Source organism: Electrona antarctica (genome assembly GCF_951216825.1).
Source record: "Electrona antarctica genome assembly, chromosome: 19".
In the NCBI taxonomy this organism is placed as follows: domain Eukaryota; kingdom Metazoa; phylum Chordata; class Actinopteri; order Myctophiformes; family Myctophidae; genus Electrona; species Electrona antarctica.
The window spans coordinates 9,477,548-9,501,987 of NC_136800.1; the positions used below are offsets into that span (position 1 = coordinate 9,477,548).

A 24,440-nucleotide genomic window follows, 5' to 3' on the forward strand; every position below is an offset into this window, starting at 1 on the left:
CAATAGGGCAGGTCACCGGCATGATTCATACTTGGCTGTATACGGCCCGCGACTCACTCACCCCAAAAATAACTGAAAAAAAACATATTTATTATTATCCAGGCCTGACTTGGCCTGAAAAGTGTGTTCTCACTCAAAGCACAACAATAAGCCATGTTGGGAGCGTGAAAGTGAGTCTCACCTCAGTGTGATGTCGCTATGTCATTATGCAAAAGAGGAAGAATGAAAACCGTTAATAAGGCTATAGGCTATATCGGGCTGGTTGGGTGTAAACTGGGGCTGGTGGTGAGGTTATGGCGGCAGATGCTACATTCATTCAGGTGACTTAAGTTTAGTTTCATTCATGGTGAGAACAGAGTCTGTTTTTATACCCCCCTCTGCCCATTCAAATATTCAGTGACATTACTATCGCCATCCAATTAGTGACCTTATGGCTGTGGCGTGCGTGCGTGCGTGCGTGCGTGCGTGCGTGCGTGCGTGTGTGCGTGCGCATGCATGTGTGTTTGTGTGTATGTGTGCGCGCATGCATGTGCATGTGTTTCCATGCAATTTCACCAACAGACATGCTGCACCAACGGCCTGGGCTACAGTGTTTGTGTTTGTGCCTATGCATGTATTAAACAGAGCACGTGTGTACAGTATACTCACTCCTTGGTGTTATCATCCAGCGTCCCGGTGACATTGAGACCATAGATTTGCTGCATGGCTGCAATAGCCGTGTGCACGGTTTGGACCGAGCGCAGGATAGACCGGGGGTCTGTGTGCGGAAGATAGCCGTATTTCTGTAGCCATTCCTGCGAATAAGTTAAGAATGAGTTATTGATCCTACTTGGTGTAATGGTATTTACCACTCGAACCCAATGTGTCGCACTGTGACATGTTGTGAGCTTGTAGATTTGGCAATGAGTGAGAATGTAGAAAAAAGAGCAAACCCCAGTCAAGTGGGTTTAAGTGGTTATTTGTGTAAAAACAACATTTAAACATTCAATTAAATTAAGCAATATGAACCCTAGCATCCCAATTCTGGGGTGAACATTCCACAAATATTGGCCATGTGCTGTGAGCATGTACTGTACTGTACACCGGCTATTTTCGGTGAAGATATTTGGTGAAAAAAGCCGCAGACTGAGCATAGAGCTTTGGGGGACCTCAGTCAACTAAAGGTTTGTATACGTATATAGGGTTTAAGTTGTTATTATGACGGAGGGATGAGCCGCCGCAGATGGTATAGGACAGAGGTGACAAATTGAAAGCATCATTTGCATAGAACTGAAAGAGGTGGAGATTTTTTTATACTTCATAAACTACAGCAGTAGGTACTCATGGCAAAGTCATTCACATTTATAATGCCTTCCCATTACCTGTAGTTCTGATTGTATGAACCATTATCAATTATAAGGTACAGAAAATAAATGTGGTCACTTATTTACTGTGCATGTAACAAGAGGCAGCAACAAAGATTCACTGATTTAAAAAATGTACATATTTGTACTGTATGAGAATTACAGTAGTCATTAGCAGAATAGACGTCAATGGAATTGCGTTGCTAGGGAACAGCTTGGGTCCAAGTTTATTTCCGGACTTCCGGTCCGCTGCTGATATTCATATTCACAAACTAACAGGAAATACACTTCGGCCCATTTCAAAATGTTTATGTGTGAAAGGGTCATTGCAGCCACATGGCAATGGGAATAGGCTGGGCTTCTTAATGATGCACTTCAACTTTGGGTCACTGCTTGAATAAAATGGTTGAGAGATTTCATGAGACACTTAACGAGGACAATTATGTGCTGCACCTGCTGCCCTGTATGATTTAGGACAAAGAGACTACTCTTTCATTCATATGCAGACTCTTAGTTTATTTGATGACGATGTCTTGGGAAGGTAAACAATTGCACCCGACTATCTGAGTCCTCCCAGAAATATTATACCTTGAGTCTAGACTTAGTAGGCTCTGTACTTGGACCGCTTTTTTCCCCTCTACACCACATCTCTGCCAAAAATGGTTGATTCTACCAGCTCACAAGGCGTTGCATGCTTGTAGATCGGCTATTTTTGGTTAATGTTTCCCCCAGAATACTTCACCTACATACTCCAGACTCCCCCAAAGGGTCTACTCTATTAAGGGGCCCTCCTCTTTGCTCTCTACACCAAATACACTTTGACGAAAATAGCATGTTGATCTGCTGTTTTCTCTGAATGTTCACCCCAGAATATAGGGACAGGCAAGGTTCAACAAAGCCAACTCAGCCTCACAAAGAAAGCAGCGAGATAGATAGGCTGACAGGCTGTTGTTGTTGTCAGGGTCATTGTCAGTCACAAGGTGCATGTTAACATTATCCAAAGCTGTCTTCACGTCAACCAGCTGGCTCCCCATCATCATCATCACAAGCCCACGTCGAGATGCTCCGGCTAGCTAATACCACTAGCTCTCTCCTCTCAGCATCCCCTCCTCCTAGGCTGCTTTCTGCTGAGCTAAACGCCTTGTTTACTCTGCTCTCCCCCTCTCTCTCCTCCTGTGTGGGTGTATTATCTGTGTGCTGTTTGTTCAAAAGCACAGATCTAGAAGCAACATTTTCATTGAGCTATGAAATTAAAAAATGGTGTGTGTGCTGTGCGTGCGTGTACGTGTGACAGTCAATTGCACCTTTTAATTTCGCCAGGGAAGGGAGAGGTCCCTGTGGTGAGAATGAATAATGACAGTCAGCAATTAAAAAGGTACAAGATGATGTGTTAAATCCTTTTGTGCAATGTGGCTCTCCAGTTTTTATTTATTAATGCTAAAAAGGGCAAGTGCCAGTGCCACTTATCTGGACTTTGTGGAAATTAAGTGATGATGAAGAATGTCTAAATCAAAATATTATGATATACCCAGATTATTACCCACACACTGACCATTGAAATGGACACTCAGTGCTATCAGACACAGACATGGGGCTGGATCAGTTCAGCTCATATAGACCGCAGTGTAATCATGAGCATCCTTCCTTGTTCCTTGGAATGCCGTTTTCATTGTACAAGAAAGGTCCTGTCATTTAGATGCCATTGCCTGCATAGTGTGTACTACTATGCATAATGCAGGGTCCACTCTCTCTAATGTTATCTCGATCTCTAATTGTGTAAGATCATGTTGTTTTCCCACGTATAGAGAGCACAGCCCACAGGGAGCTGAGAGAGAGAGCAAGCACGGTCACATATTATGATGCACAGCGAACGGGCGAAGGCCATTTATCTTACCTCTACGCTGAACTGATGGTGGTGGTGCTCCTCCTCGGAAACGGCACACGAGACCCAAAGCAAAAGATGCAAGCAGAATGCTGCTGCGTAAAAATAATCCGCTGGTTTTCTTTTACTGGAGGATACTAAGGTCATAATGACCCGTTTTTCTCCAAGTGGTTATTAGAAGAACCCGCCCGCGTCTGAATTTTTGACTCTGTATTATTATTTGTCAAATGAAAACCATCAGCAGGCGAGATGTTGTGAAGGCAAATTCGGAGACGCGCCGCGCCGAAAACCTACCCCTAGTGTCTGGTAGAATTCCCGATGACATAAATGTATGGTGGTGGGATGTCAAGCTGAGATACTGTAGCATATTAGATCCGCCACCCTCGCCATTCTTATTTACATCACGGGCTACATCTACCCAGCAGCATCAATGGCCATGTACAGTAAGGCTAGTCTGCGCAAGATATCCGTCTGTACTCGACGCCTGCGCTTTGATTTCTCGCACGCAGCGCAAAGCCTCTTGGCAGCAGCATCACAAGCAAAGTGCTATGCTGCTACACAATATGCGCGGAGATATATGCGCTGTTCCTCAGCTCAGCTGACTCCACACAATCATTTTTTGATTTAATATAGCTCACGCGATTATTATAGTATAGAGTATAGCCTAGCCCCTATTTAGATGATGAATATTAGGCTACTGATGGTAGAATATGAATATATCCTACATCATAGGCTATTCTTCTCCATTATGCCACATTATGCACTAACATTCGAAAATTAATCCACAATATTTGGGCTGAAGCATTTTAACACATGACCTAGAATGAATAAGAATATAAAGCTGCAGCCTACTGCGTCCAATCGTCCATCATATAATTATGACCCCAATGTATAATTTGATTAATTGAAGGATTACCCTATGAATTAATCATCAGCCATCCAACTTCATTATCTGCACAGCTTTAATTTAGTGAACTGGCAAATTATTATTTTTTGGCCAGGGAAAATACATGTATGGCCTATTCGAATATATCAAAACACTAGTAATTTGTCAATATGAACTCCTGAAAAGACACAGAGCAGGCCTACGCCGTTTTACAGTACATGACGTAATCATACCACAAGATGGCAGTGTTCTACCGACGGCAGGCCATCATGCCCCATCCTTTACAGTATAACATAACATCACTCTATAAACAGCAGACATACATTCACATTAATACGTGTATAATGAACATACTAGTAGCCTGACACAGTTTAGACCGATGATAGGTTCTTGGTTTACCGAGGATCCAGATCCAAATGCATAGAAATAGTATAGGGCGGCTAGCCCTATACTATTTCTATGCATTTGATGTTGTATTTTCCTGCTTATTTTCCCCCAATATAAATTGACTGCTACAATAACCTTAAACCATTTTGGGCGGGAACCCCTTTTGGTGTTTTAAGCATTGTTATAATTTAGCTATTTAAAAATAAACCAATTACTCCTGTGTAATAAATAAAGATAATACAATTAACCAAGCCATTATTAATGGTTAAACCAGCAGCCTGTTACGACCCCTATAGGGTAAGGGGAAATAACATAATAATGGAGGAGACAGTTTTCAAAAAGAACTTTAAGCTTTATTATCACTCTTTTTTTTTGTCAAAAGAGACAATTGATTAGATTCTTTGTTCTTTTCAGTTCAAAAGAAGTATTGACTTCAGGGTGCTAGTTACATTTGTAGAGAAAACAATCTAACTAGAAAACAAAAGGTTTACCCCTAAATCAATCCCTAACCAAGAGGAAACAAAAATACAATATTAAACCCTAACTAACCTAACTAACAAAATGACAATAAGGTGAAGGAACAACAAAAAGGGCCTAACACCCCGGATGGCAGTGGCAGGGAGTTACATTACGTATAAAGTACAAATAGAACATAGGAACAACAATAACACATGAGGTTTACTCATAAAGTTGATAAACTGAAGGACCAATAAAATTACTTATGTCAGCACAATATGTAGGCTTCTCCGTGTATAAAGACACTCTCCTGCCCCAAATGGATAGCAAAATGTAAGCCGAAAGTTTTCCAACACGTAAAAATCATCTATAGCTAGCTGACTCCCAAATGAGAACTATTTGTCCTGTGGATTGTACCAACAGGATGTGACTGGTATAGAGTCGGGAAAAGGGATTCCTATTGGATTAAAACAGGTTCATTCATTTACCTGGAGGTGTTTACTGTATAACCCAATGGCTGTCATGGAGACCACATGCTCTGGCAAGTGAATATTGGCCAAGAGACCATGCAGGAAAAATAAGTAGGTAAAACACAGCACAGTAAGACACATCATGCACATGTTTTATCATGCTCATTTGCCAAGGAGATCAAAATTGTCTGTGTGTATGTATTTGTGTACAGAGACTGATAGAGAGACAAGACAGACAGACAGACAGACAGACAGACAGACAGACAGACAGACAGACAGACAGACAGACAGACAGACAGACAGACAGACAGACAGACAGACAGACAGACAGACAGACAGACAGAGGACTGAGAGAGATGTAAAACTATAAATGCCCTAATATAGTCATGAAAATATACCCAAAGGTCTCAAGCTGAGAACATAGTGAGTTATTTTTCCAATTTATCTTCAGCAGCATTAAAACATATTTTCCTTCAAAGGTGGGGGGGGGGGGGGGGGGGGGGCTTAAGAACATGGAAATGCACTCAGTCATATAATGCATGATTCCCCTTTGTCCGTTCAAATATTTGATTTTGCCGTGTGAACGTAGCTACAGGAAAATTGCCTTGAGCAGAGCAGATGGTAAAAGACCAGGTAATCTTGCTTGGTTCTCTAATTATACCTAATTAATTGTTATTTGACGGTTTGTTTAAAAACGCCCGAGGCCTTTCAATTGTGCCACTGAACACAGGATTGAGCAAGATATCATTAAAGCTTTGCCTTTGAGTACATGGACTCAGTTACATCTAATCCAACTTGTATCTGTCATATCAGCAGAGATCTCAGATCTGGCACAAGTGCCTGGATTTAAAAACAAGCAATCTCAGTTGATTTCTAAAATGATATAGGCCTACCCAATTTCAGAAAAATAAAATGTAAGCAGTGGCGGAAAGTATCATTTACTCAAGTACAGTTAGGTACAATTTTGAGGTACTTTTAGTTTACTTGAGTATTTCCAATTTTCAGTCATTCTACTCCAGTACATCTCAGAGGCAAATATTGTACTTTTTGTACATTGCAGTATTCATACTCATACTACTTCAATTTTAGTACTTTTCCACCACTGAATGTATGAAGAAGCCTCTTCAGTACAGAGGCCTGGTTCATTTGACAACATAAGAGTTATGTTTCTCTTTATCTTTGAAAAAAAAACGACCTAAAAAGGTGTCACATTTTCCAAATGGCTCATATGTCGTTTTGGAACAAAACTGCCATTCAAAACACCAGGCGAAGTTCAGTGGTGCCGTTGTGACTTGTATCATGTCAGTTCTAACTCCCGAAAGCATGAATGGTGTGCTGTGTGATGTTTGGACCAGTGCAGCAGATGCCATCCATGCCTTAGAGTGACAGCAGATCCTATATGATGCCATATGGCGAGTTTTCCTCCCCCTTCACTATACAGTATGTCCCCTTCATCTGAAGCTTAAAGGTATATTCAGTGATTTCACTTCATTCAAATATCACTTATTTTTTCATTTTTGTTGGACAATCCTCCCTACTATAGAGTGTGCTGACCATATAAGGAGTTCCTCCCTGTCCCCAGTAAGCCCCTGGGGTCAAAAAAACCATAGTTTCAGTTTTGGTGGCGGGTGGCAAAGCCTTCATCCAATCAGGATGAGAGGGGCCTTCCTCCAATCATGATCGAGTGGGGGTGGGCCTTGGTGCACATGCTGTTGGCCTGTTGCACTTCCCCCCCACTGTAGAGCGTGCATGTGCACATTTTGTTACCAGGGCGGACTGGGTGGTTTTCCAAATCACGCAAATCACTGAATGCTCCTTTAATGAAGTTATACTCGTTGCGTGGCCGCGTCGCTCGACAAAAAGAAGAAGAAAAAAGACGAGTTTTTCATTTGATAATACGTTGCAACATGTCGCTCGACAAAGGATATGCTTGCCACGTATGAGGTCCCCCTGCAAGAGATGGAGATGATGGGAGGGCTTGGGGCTGATGTCTTCCTATTAATGTTTTCCTAAATGTGCATATTGCTGAGATTTTGCTGGTCCATCTGGGCCCTGTCATGCATATCAGAGGGAGACCTTGAAGGGAACAATTGGTTGATCCTCTCCCCATGAAATGGACACATCACCTTTCTGCTTCACTGAACCACTTAATTGACTCCTTGTTCAAACATGAGTTGATCAAAATGACATTGCCCTGATGGATGTGCAAATAAGTTGCTTGGCTTTCACTAACCACTTTCACCCTGAAATCTCTATTTTGTGCATAGGCAAACATTTCAAAATGTTACAAGATTTATTTATTCTCCTCCCAAAAATACAAGATCACAATGCGTTGCTATAATGTGCCGTGTTGTGAGCTTGAAGCTTGTCATTTCAAAAATCCTAAATATAGATTTCAAAAATCACACCTGTGTGAAGTGAGGGGTGCTCTTATCATCGTACATCAACATGACGTCAAATAGACACTGTGTCTATTTGCTCAGACACTATGACGTAAAATTGTCCATTCATTGTCAATGGGAATTTAATGTTTGTGTAGGACAAAGTTTGTGCACACTGCACACACACCAAAATCTGGATATAGGAGGGGCTAGTGCCCCCTCAAAAACCCAAGTATTAAAGCTGCAATGTGTCGATAAAAGAATAATGAATACCCTCCCACTATAATGTGTTTTCAGAGGGAGAGACAGCATAGCATATATAGCTTTCCGCCTTAAGCATTCTATGGAGTTTACTGAATACCGGTGCAGGGCTCATAATACTAGAAAGCTGATGAGTATACAATCCCTAATTGAAAGGATCAAATCACTGCAAGGTGGGACGTGTTGTGTGTACACAGCCAGCCAGTAGCATTCATCACTCTTTGTCTCTATTGCTCTGTGCCTCTCAGTCTGAAGAATTCCCGGCGGTCTGGTTATTATTGTGTGTTTGTTTAGAATTTCTGCTTAGCTGACAGACAGCTGTGGTGTGAGGCCCTCTGGGCAGGCCAATGTAAACAAACAGCAGTGGGTTTGTGGACAGCACTCACGACAATAAAGAATATAGTACCACGTGACTACACAATATTATATATTATATTATACAATGTAATACTATACACAAGGACAACTTGTGTCTCCCGACTGGCTTGTAGGCTATTTGTGAGGTTAAAGCATCTGTCAACATTATACTAAATGTGGTCGATTTGGCTGCAGTTTTAGGAATGTGGCTTTGGTTAAAAGTCAATAGTTTTGCTGAAGCACCTTAACCTAACGTTGATTTCACAACATTTAAAACCAAACATTGAGAAAGCTCTAAAGTCACGACTCTGACTGGAAGCTGGAATACGACTTTAACTAAAATGTAAACCTTGAGCTCTCTTTGTACCATTATTGAGATCTGAATGATTTAGTCATGCCTAACTTGTACTTAATGGTACACCATCAGGATCACGTGCCTTGCAGTGACTCATCCAAATGACAATTCCGTGGACATTTCTACGTTTGATGGACTGGAGGGCGATCAGACTGACAGTTACAACACAGCCCCAATGTGCTTAAAATAGCCCATTGTTTTGTCTCATGTGAAAGGTTATATTCACATTAGGTAATTGCCTTGCGTGGAGAATGGCTGTAATTTCATTTAATATAATATCCTCTTCCTCAAAGACAATTTGCTGAGCCATTAGGCTGTAGTAACGAGATAAAGACCAGTGTGAAAAATGATTTCTATCACTCCCGTCCCCTTACAGTCTGATCTGTGCACACAGCAGCACACATTTAAACAGCACGACATCCATTTGGACATCTCCAATCAGACCGTCACTCAGTCAACAGTCTGGACATTTTGTCTATTTAATGCACAAGCAATCTGGGAACCCATTCGGGTTAAAAACATCTGTCTTGGGAGATTAAGTTGCATTTGACACTAATGCTGAGAATTGTTGTCCACCCGTACATTATGTCTTGTTGCTGTAAGTCAACAAGACCGAGAGGAGGGTGCAAAATCCAGCCAAATGTAGAACAGTTTGTCTGGTTTATCAAAATGTTATCTGTAAAAACAACACTAATTACCCTAACTAAAATATATCTAACAGATAGCCACGTCATATTTTTTATAACGCTCACGATGGAACTTATTGTGATTGTTTCAGGGTTGTTTTTTATGATTCTTTCTTAACCAGGAACGGGTGATTTTCATTCGGCCAATTATATTTTTTGTAATTTTCAAAATGTTGCTGATGTCTGAGGTGGGAGGGTGGGTCTTTCTGTACCTTCATGATGCTCAGTGACATCATAGAAGGCAGGTTTGTTTCCTTGCCCACATCCCTTGTTTTATCTACAGGCAGGTGTTCGTGTGAATTTCACCCATGTTTAGTGATGAAATGTTTTTCTTTTTTCCCCCACTGGACCATTCTCACATGTCCCAGCCAGGAATGGGTGGACCAAAGGAGAAGTTCCCAGCTCCATAATTATTTTATTAGGAATATTTTTTAAATACATTTTTCACCGATTTTGCCCCCCTATGACAGCTCAAGTTGCTATTTATTGCTGTACTTTAATATATTCTGATGAGAAATATTCTTATGGGATATTTTACATTGGGTAGCCTACAACATGTATCTTTAGTGTTTGTTCTGGGGTTACTTGGCCCAGGATGCTAATCTAACCATCAACGCCACTTCTGCAGTAATCATTATTCATGTGCTATTTGCACAAAATGAATATGCAATATGTTGCACTTAAACATTCACCATGGAAACGCACCTGAAGATGCTTCAGAAATGAATCAATCCTCCCATCTGATGACGTCAGAAGATCCGATGGTTTCTCCCACCAGTGCCTCGGACTGTTGAGCACAAGCGAGAGAGAGGAGGAGCTGTCCGTCAAAGTTAAGAGTTTCCAGGAACGAACAAAAAAGTCCATTTACTTTTGCGAAAAGTCAACGTTTCATTTTTAATATAGCGGAATATCGTGATTTTGCTAGTATGGAATGACACATTTTCATTTAGTTGGCGAAAGAAGAACGATAACGGCTTTGAAAACATAATGGCAACACTACCGTTCCAACTCTGGATCACTCTCACCTCTCTGCTCTCCCTGGGCTCGTGTGTTCTGCCGGAAAAGAAAGGTAAGCAACGAAGGAACTTTTTGCGTGGCTTTGCTGCCTCACCCCGTACATGGAATGTTGTAGTAGCCTAGTAGTACACGTTATAGTTGTTTGTCTGATATTTTAATCACACAAATCACCACAAATGAAAACGGCCAAGTTGCAGAGTCGCAGGGAATTTTGAGAAACTTGAGCCAGGCCAGCCAAGCAGTGGAAAAAGTTCCCAGATCGAGCTTTGTTTTGTGGGAATGATCTGCATTGACTGCAAAGTAGATGATGAAGTAATGCAGTTTACCGACCGTGGAGTTAATAATAGTAATAATAATAATAACTTACAATAACGACAGTGATAGATTATGTCGTTCGGGGTATTATAAAGGTCTGGTGGTAACATGAATCTGCGTAAAATGGTTTAGGAACCAAAAAAACTGCAAATTTCGCATCAGTTGATGCTGCTGCTGTGAGAGAGAGACGGCAGGCTTGGCTTGTGGGTTTTGCAATTTACTGGCACATCACATACAAGGCTATGTTATGTTTGTTTGCACTTCCCAAGTTCCCGGACTGACTGAGTGGGATACTTTCGTGAGCACTTTGAGAGAAAATTGTGAACGTGTTATTTTTTTAAGGAGTAGAATTTAGAAAAGCGCACGCACGCACGCACACACACACACACACACACACACACACACACACACACACACACACACACACACACACACACACACACACACACACACACACACACACACACACACGATTTAGATTTCATCAACACGATTTGCTAACTTCTCCATGGACTTTGGACCTCACATGTTTATTGTTTATATTCGCTGTTCTCATAATTTGCTCTGATCCAGACTGGACAACACATTGTAAAAGTGTCTGCACGCATGCAGTTCAGGGCAGCTGACACTTAAGGATGCCACTTTTTTGTCATATCTGTCTCTGTGATGAGTCTTGAAAATGTCCCACTATATCAGACATGCCCTGTAGTATATTCCACTTTGAAGACCCGTCACCCTGAGACGGTCTCAGGCCTTAGACGGCCCAGGCAAACCAGAACTGTTGTATTAGGATCCCCATTAGCTGGTGCATAGCATCAGCTAATCTTCCTGGGGTCCACACAGAACATAAAAACATGGCATTCGACATGAATGACATTACAGGACAATTATATATAAATACAATATATCTTTTAACCTCATGTTAAATGTTTTCATGTTTTCTCCTTGTGTATTTGTAGGCTATATCGTCACTTGTAATGTTTCAGTTTTTGTTACCTGCCTAGGGACTATATGGATGTAAATAGTCTTGCTTATGTAAGCAAGACTATTTACATCCATATACTGTACTGTAGTCCCTAGGCAGGGACTTACTGGTTTATGAACTATAACGCAACTTTCACGAGATGGCATTTCTCGCATATTTGTTCATGAAATTGCTCTGTCCATATCAAATAAAAATAAGTAAGGTGTTCTTTAGTTAAAAAAAAGAAGAAATAAGAAGAAAGTATTGACACTAGAGTAAACCTTCTCTTGAAAAACGTGGGATGTTTCACAATGTGTGGAGGAATACCAGGTAATAATTGATTTAGTAAACAATTCATTGCAATGTGACAAAACGTAAACAGCATGTGTTCGTGCTCTTCTTGAGTGGAGATAAGTTAAACCAGTGGTTCTCAAAGTGGGGTCCGGAGAGCGGAGACCCCCCTCTGGGTCCTTTTCTTGAGGAGTTATGGGTCTGTAACTCTGAGAGTGTACAAATGGAACCAAATGCCTCTTGTTTCAGTGCCCTTGATGTAAAGGCCATTGAAGTAGGGATACTGTTGTTATACAGTAAAAAAAGACACAGAAGTGGCACTGTTGTGACTGGTAATTCAATGGCTTTAAATTATTTTAAAACCAAACGTTTTAAACTTTCCAAAACTGCAGACAGAGTTTCAGAAGATAGCAGCCATGAAGGAACTCTAAAACTATGTCAGTACACAAGTATTGAAGGGACTGACTTTACTACTACTTTGTCTTATTCCTTCTATTGGTAACATTTTGTACTATTTCTATTAACTATTCTATTAATTAATTTAGTTCTCCAGACTATTCCCTCTACAGTACTGTTTGTTATTTGTCTCATAACACCTCAGCTGGCCTGAATCACCTAACGACAAGAACTCATAGCTTTAAATGATTCATACACGTTAGAATCGGTGATACTGAGTGAGTACAGTATCACAAGATTGACATTTCAAAAGCTTTGTGATTCAGCTCTCAGGAAGGACAGGTGCGCAATATAAATCCTGAGTGTTCATATGGTTCATCGTAAACGCCAGCCAGGGTCCCACCGGCACTGCACCGTGCCACATCCGCAGTGTGATGTTGTGAGCTTGCAGATCGGTTAATTTCTTTCGCGCAGCGTACAATGGATGGACCATACCAATCAGGCTTAACAGGAAGGACAGGTGCCAGCAGAGAAAGTGACAGAGGCAACAGCTTGAATGCCCTCAGCTGCTCTGGCCTTACCATCATCCTTTTTGCATCAGTTAGCCCACACACATTAAAGGGTCTATGCATTGTAAGCAATGGTCCCCGAGTGCGCTACACCAGTGGTTCCCAAAGTGGGGTGACCCCCAGGGGTCCTTGATGGAGTTCCAGGGGGTGCCCAGTTAAATGATAGTTTGGAACCAAATGGACCCTTATGGGTCTGTAACTCTGAGAGTAACGGGTCCATTTGGTTCCATTTGTGCACTCTCAGAGTTAAATTAACTTTGATTATACAATATAAATTGGGGGTCCCAGAGATAGAAATGCCATTAAATGGGGGTCCACAGACTAATACATGTAAAACTGGGGGTCCTTGAAATTAAACGGGTTGAGAGTCTCTGCTAGAGCTGTAAAAATCTTCTCTTATATAAGGGTCCTGGCATATGTTTTCAAATGGGGGTCCACGGGCTGATAAGTGTCTATTTGGGGGTCCTTGACATGAAAAGGTTTGGGAACCACTGCGCTACACAGTTAACAAGTGCAGGTTTCCTCTGTTCCCTCCACAGCCAGCCGGTGTTCAGAGAATCATAACAAATCCGATGTGTTTGTGAGCCAAAAAGACAGATTTTCTAAATATTTCAGGGCCGCTAAACAAACTAGACAGCACACTTTTTGCCCAGCAGTAAATGCAGTCAAGGTCTATATAAGGATTTTAAAGATTTTCCTTTGTGTCACTTAAAGTAGGACAGATCACATTATCTGCAACTAGCGTTGGTGTTTTGGTACGATTCGTAAAATATTTCCAGCAAGTCCATGTTCCCCTTTTATAAAGCGCTGGGAGAAGTCTGAGTTCTGCCATAAAGTCGGAGGAGGTTTCTTCGTTGTTGTTGTTTTTTTGCCACAGGCCAAGACAGATGTTTCTGCGTGGCACACAGTGTTTTCCCTAATGCACAGTCTCCAACATTTCCAAGCTGTTTTTAACATAGAGTGAAATTGCAAAATGTCCTTCCCCTTGGCCTGTAGCATTATATCCCTCCCATTGTGAAAGCAACGTGGAAATTAATCATTGGATGTGTTTTCCACTCTAATAATGAGGCTCAGTCAGGGGGTTATGATTGATTGAAGTTATTTTAGTAGAGAAAGACTTAAGACATGCTCACCAATATGACATCGATGAGGTTTTGCTATGCACGTCAGATTACTCAAGAAGAAACTTAACTGATAATGAGAATTCTGGATACGGCTATTCCACAGAAATGGGAAAACAAAAAAAACAACCAAAACAAAACAGACTTGTACCCATACTGTCCCCAGCATCAATAATTACAGACACTAGTGACAAAATGAGGCTAAATCTGCTCCCGCAGTTGTATTTCAGAGAAAGCTGAATGCATTCCCTGGATGTTGTTGTTGTCCTGCACGGGGAAGACATTCAGAGCGCGTGGGCTCCTTCCTGGAGATGAATTTGATAATGCACTTAGCAGTAACCCCCCCACCCCCGAGGACACGGGCGGCCGACCCCCGTCAGCATTGGTCTCCCAGAGAGTAACAGCTTGGCAGTTTGTGATGATGATGAGGGGCCATGGGAGTCAGTCAGGTAGAACCTGCTGGGTAACAGAATCGTCCTGCACGTTGGCATTCTTTAGTGCAGTGGTTCACACACTTTCTCACGTCAAGGACCCCCAAATTGACACTAATTAGCCAGCGGACCCCGATTTGAAAACATATGCCAGGGACCCCCCATAAGAGAGGATTCTTACGGCTCTAGCAGTGATTCTGAACCCGTTTAATTTCAAGGACCCCTCAGTTTGACGTGCATATTAGTCTATGGACCCCCATGTAATGGCATTTCTATCTCTGAGACCCCCATTTATATTGTAAAATCAATGTTAATGTAACTCTGAGAGCGTACAAATGGAACCAAATGGACCCGTTAGGCTCTCAGAGTTACAGACCCATAAGGGTCCATTTGGTTCCAAACTATCCTTTAGCTGGGGACCCCCTGGAACTCCCTCAAGAACCCCTGGGGGTCCCCGGCATAGGAGGCCTTAGCTATGTTTCACCAGTTTCAATTGAAACAGGCCTCCACCCTCAGGGTGGCCTCCAAGCTCCAACTGACCGTCAGGCATCAGTCAACTGAACTCCCCGCCACCCTTGGCCCTCTCTCTCTCTCTCGCTGCCTTGCTCTCTCCCATGATGTTAAATTACACCTATTTCCTGTTAATAACCTGGGTAAAATGTGCGGCATTGGGAGGTAAAGGGGAGACACTTTATTGTGAAGGGAAGACAGGATTAGGAGAGGTGTTGTTGCTGCGTGATTGTCGAGAGTAATGGCTGTGCGCGATATAGAACAGTCCTAACTATTTGTATCAATACGGCTGTAACAGAATATGTGATATGTGATGTGATATATACGGGGGCCTCATATTTGATCTTGAAACGGGCCTCCAGATTCCTAAGGCCGCCCCTGGTCCGAGGACCCCACTTTTGGGAACCACTGCTTTAGTGGTTAACTGTCATCAACTGTGGATGTGGAGGGGTTATTAATACGGCTGACAATTTACTCCCACAGCAACCCGGCCGGAAGTAATAATACATCTGCTTCTTTCCCGGCTCGGGTGTGAAGTCAACATCATGTTGTCCATTGGATTCGTGTTTCTATGACAATTAGAGTGTAATGCACCCAGAGGACGTGGGTTGAGGCGTTTTCTTTTGTTGTTTTTGTTTTCAAGGCCTCTCTGATGTTGCTTAAAAACGAGTCTATCTTTCCAGTGTCTCGGCTGTCCCTTTGCCAAGTTGTCAGAGCACAGATATGAGCCGGAATAGCCAGAGGGCCCCTCTCTGTGGGCTAGCTGCAGAGAACCTGTGACAGATCAAACTAATCACAGGGACATGTCAGCACTGCTAAATCCTTAATCTCTCGCACCAGACTCCCTGCGTCGCGTGGGCACAGGATAACCGGCTTATATCAATATACTTTTTTCCTGAGTTAATGGGTTATTCTAGTTCATGGCAAGATAGTATATTAACGGTGAGGTCCATAATGCTTTTGCATTCTATACGTCTGCATTCTTGCACGGCTATAAAACCTGGAAGTGGGCCTATAGGTCTCGGCCTCAGAATGGATTTCAGCATTCCACCTCTGTGCATTTTGTTTGGAAACCGACTAGCAGACCCTATGCATCAATCATCTAACGTTTTCCCATCACGCTCCGAAAGCCCTTTCTCTTCTTTTCATTACAATCCCACTCTGGTATTAGGCAATGATACTCTTGTAACCCAAGAATCCTTAGTCTGGTTTTGATGGTCCAGCGGGGTGCTGCTGCCTCGTGCTGGCGTGTTCTACCTAGCCTAATGACCTTTACAGACTTCCATCTGCTGGAGCCATTGTTGGGGATATGGGAACAGCCCCCCCCAGTCCCCACCCCCCCACCCCGTCCCTCAACCCCCCCGAGCTTTGATAAAACTACACTGCCTCTGCCTCTGAGTGGCAGGGATTTCAGTTGGCGAGTTAGAGGATCCCTGTTTCACTGAGGGACAATGGTGCCTCTGTAGAAAGCAGGTACAGTATCTGCTCGTGCTGCTGATACCTTTGTGGAGCCATGGGATCGGTGGCCCAAAGCAGACGCACCCACGGCTAGACAAGTATGTCATCAAGATAGACCACAGGCACTAAACACTGTAAGCAGCTATTGTTATTCCACCTAATTCTCACCATAAAGACAAACCAACAACAGTTCATCCATTGTTTATTACTACACAAAGTCATACTCACACATTGTTCGATTTTAGCTAAGCAAGTCCTATCATTGCCATCAGAAACAAACGGTGTACCGTTTAAGCTCCAGATATTCTGTGTGCATCTTCCAAAACATCTGAATATTGGTTCTAAAATAATTAACCAATACATAGTTTGTGCTGAGATTGTTATCCCCGAAGAGTAGGGTTGGGATCCGACCGGAACGGGATCCAACATTGAGGAACCGGAATCGGTTCCATCACATTTGGAACCGTTATCACAATGTGAGAGCAGCTGGTATGTGGACTTCATGTCTGCTAATACAGTTACAGTGTAACAATACAGTAAGTCGAGAGCCAATCACTTCTTTCTGTGTAAAACCAGGAAATGCCATCTCATGAAAGTTGCATTTTAGTTCATAATCTACACTACAGTAGAACATTGTTCTTGCGAAGCCATTTTGTTCTTATTCGTGACGTTTCTAATGATCGATATGTTCGTTTGGAGACAACTTAGCCTCCTGTAAACGCTTCACAAGAGCAATGTTGGTGTGAGAGATTCACCAAGAGAAAAGAAAATATATTATATATATTGCCATGAAGCCTTATCTCTACTAAGAAACAAAAGAGAAAGTCACTGAAAGAATGTAAAACCTATTGTATTACTTTTTCAGAGAATGTCTGAATTACACCAACGTGCTTCTTATCAAGCAGTTTTGTTCATAGAGGTGAAGCTTTTATTGAGATAAGTATGGCCATTTAGCCAAAGGGGACGACAACCCCAGACAGTCACTCCCACACAACCAGCAGTAGCCACTAGCCAGTGGCAGATCAACATGGGAGCATATTGAAAGTCTAGAAAAGAATACCGGCACTCATTGTATCAAATAGGATTTGTGTCTTTATTCAGTTTCCCAAACAACAATACTGTAATAATAATTCCTATTGGATAAAACGTGAGTATTCTTTTCTATTATAGAACTGTGCACCCGGATTACTCACACTGAGTGCTTGCTTCTTCTTCTTCAAGCATATTGAAAGTCCCCCAGCTCTGCGTACACACGTGGCTGTGTGCAATGATTAAAACATTAAAAATTAAACATTAGAATATTGAATTTAATCATTTAATAGCAACCTCTTAACCAATTTTGGGGCGGGAACCCCTTTTGGTGTTGGCATTATGTTATGCTTTAGCTATTGAAAAATAGCAGATCTACAAGCTCATGTGGCTCACCGAGTGGCGCGCTACGAGCTTGTAGGTCTGCTATTTTTGAAAAATCGAAGAACGACTGACATAGAAACATAGCTTTTTCAGAAAACTGTCAGGATGTAGAAGACATTTTTAGAATCTGATCTCAGGTCAGAATGGGTTAAATGAGGATCCAAGGGTTCGACATTAACGAACCCTTACTTGCCCCCTACTTGCCCTACAGGGCAAATGCCAATCAAATCTACTTGCCCCATCTAAGTTGAAACTTGCACTGCTTGCTACAGGGCAGGTCTAACCGGGCTCAGGTCGGGCTGATGCCGTGCCCAGATTTGGAGTCATCAGATGGATACGGCTGGCCACAACATGGCAACATGCAGTCCGAGATCCACATTGGAGCCAGTGCCGTTCCGGCATCCACATGATTCTGTTGTTGACTTGGCCTGGGCCCTCAGGCAGTCCATAATGTCAAAACTGTGTGTGTGTGTGTGTGTGTGTGTGTGTGTGTGTGTGTGTGTGTGTGTGTGTGTGTGTGTGTGTGTGTGTGTGTGTGTGTGTGTGTGTGTGTGTGTGTGTGTGTGTGTGTGTGTGTGTGTGTGTGTGTGTGTGTGTGTGTGTGTGTGTGTGGATCTGCAATTAAATCAACCAACGATCACCCCTCCCTCAACACTGTTAAAGTGCCTTTTAGCTAGGCACTAAACCTACTACTCCGCACGCACGCAACACACACACACACACACACGCACACACACACACACACACACACACACACACACACACACACACACACACACACACACACACACACACACACACACTGTAGTTTTCTTAACCAGTACAGGTGGACATTCTGTGATTCTTTTATTTTTACATCTGGTGAGAAGTGAGAACACAACATGGAATAATTGACCTGTCTCTGACCATGGTTACTCATTGAACTGATTTCAGTCCTTTGTTTGTGTATGGTAACAAAGTCATCGACTGCTTTTATAGCCTTTCCATGATCCTGTGTGTGTCTGCAGTGGAAAGAGACCAAGGAATTCAGGCTGGGAAAAAAAGCCCCTCTGCTATCTCCCCCTCTCATCAGGTGTAGTGTCGAGTTAAAAGGGAAAAGATCCCACGTACTGCTCTCTTGAGCTATGTATGGGCCAGTGATGCAAATAGCGTGCATCCTGCATCCTTTAGACGCACTAAATTGAGAAAGGACGCAATCATGTCACCCTCTGGGGTGTCCTGGGATGCAATACTGTACTCAGTACTGTACTCTTAACGTTGTTGAAGTAGGACTCATAAAATGTCCCAGGCTGGGACCCATCTATTTAAAAGACCACCCCTGGGTTCCAGGACCCATTACATTGAAATCCTATTTACATCACTGATGGGCTCACCCTCAATCTATACATTTACGACGTGCCACATCGCAACACGCGGTGAGATTATAGATCGGCTATTTTTTTTGGAAAATGTCTGTCTGTAATGGCATGCCCAAAATAGGGACATGAGGATGAAAGGGGTTTAATGAGTCCTATTACAATATTCAGTTTTACGAAGTTCAAGTTTAATCTTTAGTGCAAATTTGGTATTTTGTGATGTGAGGTTATTGTGTTTATTGTCTGTGTCCATATAGGTACCCTCAATCATCGGAAGGCGCAGCAGCATATCTGTGTATTGAACATCAATGCTATTGGCGCTGGTGCTACATTGATGCCAGTGATGTCAGTGATTCTCCTCTTGATGTTTCTGACACTGATAGCCTCTCTAGGTGTGCATGCACGACGTGCAATTATTGGGCATATGTAGCACAGCTGAGACATTCACATGATGAGTCAGTATCATTTGCAACATCAGTTTATAACAATGCTGTGAAAAGCCTTCATGTGGTGACATTCAAAAACAAATGGCTTACAACACATATGGCTTCCTGGAACCTATTGCAGGTTGCAGGTATTGCCCTTAACCCTAAACTTCTGTGCCTTTTATACTATTTTGAAAAACATTTTTGAATAGTTCAACTAGCCGATCTACTTTGACACGTTGTGAGCTTGTATATTGGCTAATTTAACTGTTCAAAAATGTTTTTCAAAATACCAAAAAAAAGACAAAGAAGTGTAGGGATAAGGGGTTTAGCATGGACGAAAATGGCTAGCTGGGAATCAGTCAAAGTATGGCCCCTATTGTAGGCTCTACTGTATGTTGTGAAAGCTGGCGAAGGTTGCAGGCAGCCTCTATACAGCCAATGGTATGCTTGTTTTGACACACAATATTGATTAAAACATTGTGTGTAATAATGGTCTTTTTGTGACCTTTCGGGGTGAAATCACTGAAAACGTTTATACAGTGAAAGCTCATTGGCCCAGGTGGAAAGTGGGCTATGAATGTGTTGTTTTCCATCATGGATCAGATTCAGAAACCTTGTCAGATCAGTAAAAGCTGATGTGGTGTGGTGTGCACTGTGCAGGAATGTATTTTTTTTGTATTCACGAGAAGATCGTGTGTGTATTTATGTTCACTGAATCATATTTTTTATGTTGGGCCAATAATGAAAGGGACATGTTATGCTTTAGCTATTGAAAAATAGCAGATCTACAAGCTCATAGCGCGCCACCGAGTGGCACGCTACGAGCTTGTAGGTCTGCTATTTTTGAAAAATCGAAGAACGACTGACATAGAAACATAGCTTTTTCAGAAAACTGTCAGGATGTAGAAGACATTTTTAGAATCTGATCTCAGGTCAGAATGGGTTAAATGTGGATCCAAGGGTTCGACATTAACGTTTTTTTCCCCCCTACTTGCCCTACAGGGCAAATGCCAATCAAATCTACTTGCCCCATCTAAGTTGAAACGTGCACTGCTTGCTACAGGGCAGGTCTAACCGGGCTCAGGTCGGGCTGATGCCGTGCCCAGATTTGGAGAAGATCGTTTGTGTATTTATGTTCACGGAATCATATTTTTTATGTTGGGCCAGTAATGAAAGGGACATTAAAGGGCAATTTCACCCATTCAAGAAAGAAACAAAGGTGACATCTTTGACTTGGGGTGTCCTTCTTTCATCACCTCTTCATCACCTTTTAAAACCCATTCTGGGCGGGAACCCCTTTTGGTGTTTTAAGCATTATGTTATGCTTTAGCTATTGAAAAATAGCAGATCTAGGTTTGCTATTTTTGAAAAATCGTGAAAATGTGGCGCAAATCTTTGAATATATATTCTTTCAGAGCGAACGTTTTTAACTCAAAGCTTTGCTTCTGGGAGGTCACTGGACAACATATTTTCAGATGGGGGGTCGGCGGCCAATTACATATATTTTTGGGGGTCCTTGACATGAAAATGTTTGAGAACGACTGACATAGAAACATGGGGTTTTTCAGAAAACTGTCAGGATTTAGAAGACATTTGTAGAATCGTTCTCAGGTCTAAATGGGTTTTAAAACACAACTATTCACTCCACGGTGCCGCGAGAATGTAGTCTCCATTTTGTAGAGTTAGTTTATCACAATTACACTAAAGACCTAGGTGTGGTGTCTTCTGCAATAACCCTATACCCTCAGGTCTTACTGAGCAGCACTGTTGGAACAATACTTGAGCCAAAGACGAATCTCCCGCGGGGAAGAGAACAATGGCTTCACAAACAAACCTCTATTCCAGAATCTTCCAGGAGAATATACTGGCTGAAAGGGTGGTGGCTTGCTTCCCTAATAACATTTAGCCTCTTCCTGTGTGGTCCAGGAAGCCTAAATTGTAAATTGTCCATTGGCCTTATAAACTAAGTGGTGCATTTAAGCTTTGACGGACTGCTAGTGGTATGCCATTGGCCTTTATGAGCCTCTAGAGTTAATTTATCCGTGTTTAATGTAGATTAATTTCCCTGCCGTTATTTGTGTGGAGATTCTGGATCATGTTTAATTTCCACTTTGGAGGAGAAGATTAATGCTTCACATCCTGATTAAAATGTCCTCAAGTCGGGTCATATTTTATTATTATTTCACATCATACTGCTGCTGACGCATCCCTATCCCTGTACCTGTAACCTGCAGCGTTGTGTGGGGTTCATGCTGGTACTTGTTAGCTACAGGAAATCCTTTACAAAATACAGTTTGAAATGTTTGATTTGAATTTACTTAACCCATTTTGACCTGAGATCAGATTCAAAAAATGTCTTCTACATCCTGACAGTTTTCTGAAAAGGCTATGTTTCTATGTCAGTGGTTCTTCGATTTTTCAAAAATAGCAGACCTACAAGCTCGTAGCGCGCCACCGAGCTTGTAGATCTGCTATTTTTCAATAGCTAAAGCATAACATAATGCTAACACCAAAAGGGGTTCCCGCCCAAAATTAGTTAAACATGATGCTCGTTTTAGCAGCCACGCTGAATGAACATGAAAGCATCAAGGCACGCTTGAAAGACTCGGTTTATTCAATTCAACAGTTTGTAAACCATTCCAGGTATTCCAGATCAGGCCTGTCCGCCCGTTTTCATCACCTACCTACAGTAACATTACCTCTCTTGCTACTGTGTTTTCTTAATGCCTTTATGGAGGCATTACATGCCCCATTGCAATGGGTGTGGTGGGCGCATCCATCAAGGTCTATACTAACTCTCGTTGTTCTGTTGTAATGTTACACCGTTGCGAATATAAACAAGCAGCTATGTAGAAACAGAAGTGTTAGGGATTAAGTGAGGGCTGCCATTAACTTCCCTATGCAGAGGGCTTTGTGAAGAAAAGCTTAACGGCTCCAGCCGTTCTGTAACTTTATAACTTGTAGTCAGTCAAACCACTTTGCATGGCATGCCAACATCCAGCAAACTGTTAAAAATTCAACCTTTCACTTAAGTCAGTGTTGTTGTGTTTTGTGTTGATGGGGGAATACATTAACATAATGCAGACTTCCACATGAAAAGCATGCAGAGACAAACAAAACCACCTGTCAAATGATAGCTGTTATGCCCCTTAGGTTGCTTTTAGACCAGTGGGACTCCCTGTCACATCTTTGGGTAACATTAACAAGCTGGAGACTCAGAGCCAAGAATAAAAGCTTGGATCCACATCTCATGCTTGTGTTGTAGTGATAATGGTAGTCTGGCTACTGAATATAAGAATAACAGAAAATGAAGGGAGATTGAGAACATGCAGACAATTCAGTTATTGATGTTTTCTTTTCAACAAAAGAATCCTCCCCCCCCACGCATGCACGCACGCACGCACGCACGCACGCAAAAAACAAAATACAAATCGGTGAGCATTCAGAAGAACTCCATACCCCACGTTGAATGTATAGCCTCTTCTCCATGGAAACCCAAAGTGTTTGGACAAAGGATTCTTTATTCAGGGCTTTGTTGACTGCTTGACAGAGGCTTATCTGTCTTCCCTGACCTTAATGTGCAGCGTAGACACGACCTTAGTGACTTTGTTGTACGGCCCTGTGTCAACACTGGAGTGAAAGGCAAATGTGATGGAGGGGAGGGGGGGGGGCAGAGAATTCTACGTGGTATTTCTGACTTGTGTTTTACCTCATGCGTCTGATCCTACAAGAATTAATCAGATTTGACCAAAGCCCCGACAATAAAAAAATCACACCCGTGTGAACTGAGTGGTGCAAGGTCTTATATAGCCTGATCAGCTGTGGTCTGACGTAATGTCAGTGACCATAGTAATGTCAGTGACCATAGTAACCATGCTCGTTTTTTTGGTACAAACACGGGTACACGGGTACAAAGCCAGTTGTTGGAGTGGTTTGCATGCACCACTCAAAAAACCATTGCTGAAGAATTGTCTTAAAAGAGACGAGATAATTAATTTGCTCAAAGGTTTGTCTTCAGAACCAGCATAGCAGGACCTGAATCAAAAGAAAGTTGGAGAAGAAGAAAAGAATATATAAAACAATATATAAAAAAATAAAATAAATATATATATGCATGCTACGGAGGTATTAACAAGCATTCCTCCTTGTGACCAACGCCAGTTTGAATTGCAGCTGGAATGACACGGTAGCTGGTAGTACATCATGATGGAAGAGTTATGGGAAGACAAGAAGGGGTCTGCACTGGCTCTCTGTGTTTGGTCCTTTCTTTTAATAAGCTTACATCACCTCATGAAGGTGAAGGGCAATCCATAATCCTGAACAGCATAATCAGTGTAAAAAGAAAAAAAGCTTGATCCCTGTCCTTTTGGGATGGCAACGTTGCATATTAATATTGTGTTGACACTTTCAGTCACGGATGAATGAGCTGATCGGTGATTTGTTAACCGCACTGAGACAATGATAGGATAATGTGAACACGGTAGGTACACACACTGTTGTACCTCTTGCTAATTGCCTGGCACATTTCAACAACGCCGAATGCTTTGCAGCACTCTAAATTAATTTCCTGGTGGGACCTTGAGCAGAGAGCAACTTTTATTACCGTGCATGTTGTCATAATTGGATCCAGAGGCCTGTAAAAACAAGGAATCCCACATGCACCACTGGCAACATTTTAACTTCCACAAAAAGAAAGTGGGCCTGATCG

General features: G+C 42.2%; 2 protein-coding genes across 4 annotated transcripts in view; one reads left to right on the top strand and one right to left on the bottom strand.

Moving 5' to 3' along the window:
• mmp16b (matrix metallopeptidase 16b (membrane-inserted)) overlaps positions 1–3,372 on the bottom strand; it is a gene marked incomplete at both ends in the record, with an annotated part of 27,703 nt that extends 24,331 nt beyond the window's left edge. The window contains 2 exons of the mRNA XM_079488736.1: positions 649–794; positions 3,238–3,372. Coding sequence (XP_079344862.1) covers positions 649–794; positions 3,238–3,372 — 281 coding nt within the window. The remainder of the gene's footprint in view (positions 1–648; positions 795–3,237) is intronic.
• Positions 1–24,440, top strand: part of egfra (epidermal growth factor receptor a (erythroblastic leukemia viral (v-erb-b) oncogene homolog, avian)) — an 81,833-nt gene that overhangs the window by 14,061 nt on the left and 43,332 nt on the right. For 2 of the 3 annotated variants that reach the window (XM_079488727.1, XM_079488728.1), the window contains exon 1: positions 10,274–10,533. The exons of the other annotated variant lie outside the window; for it this stretch is intronic. In XM_079488727.1, coding sequence (XP_079344853.1) covers positions 10,452–10,533 — 82 coding nt within the window. In that variant the 5' untranslated portion in view covers positions 10,274–10,451. Of the gene's footprint in view, positions 1–10,273; positions 10,534–24,440 lie in introns of those variants that run through there. 3 annotated transcript variants of the gene reach the window in all.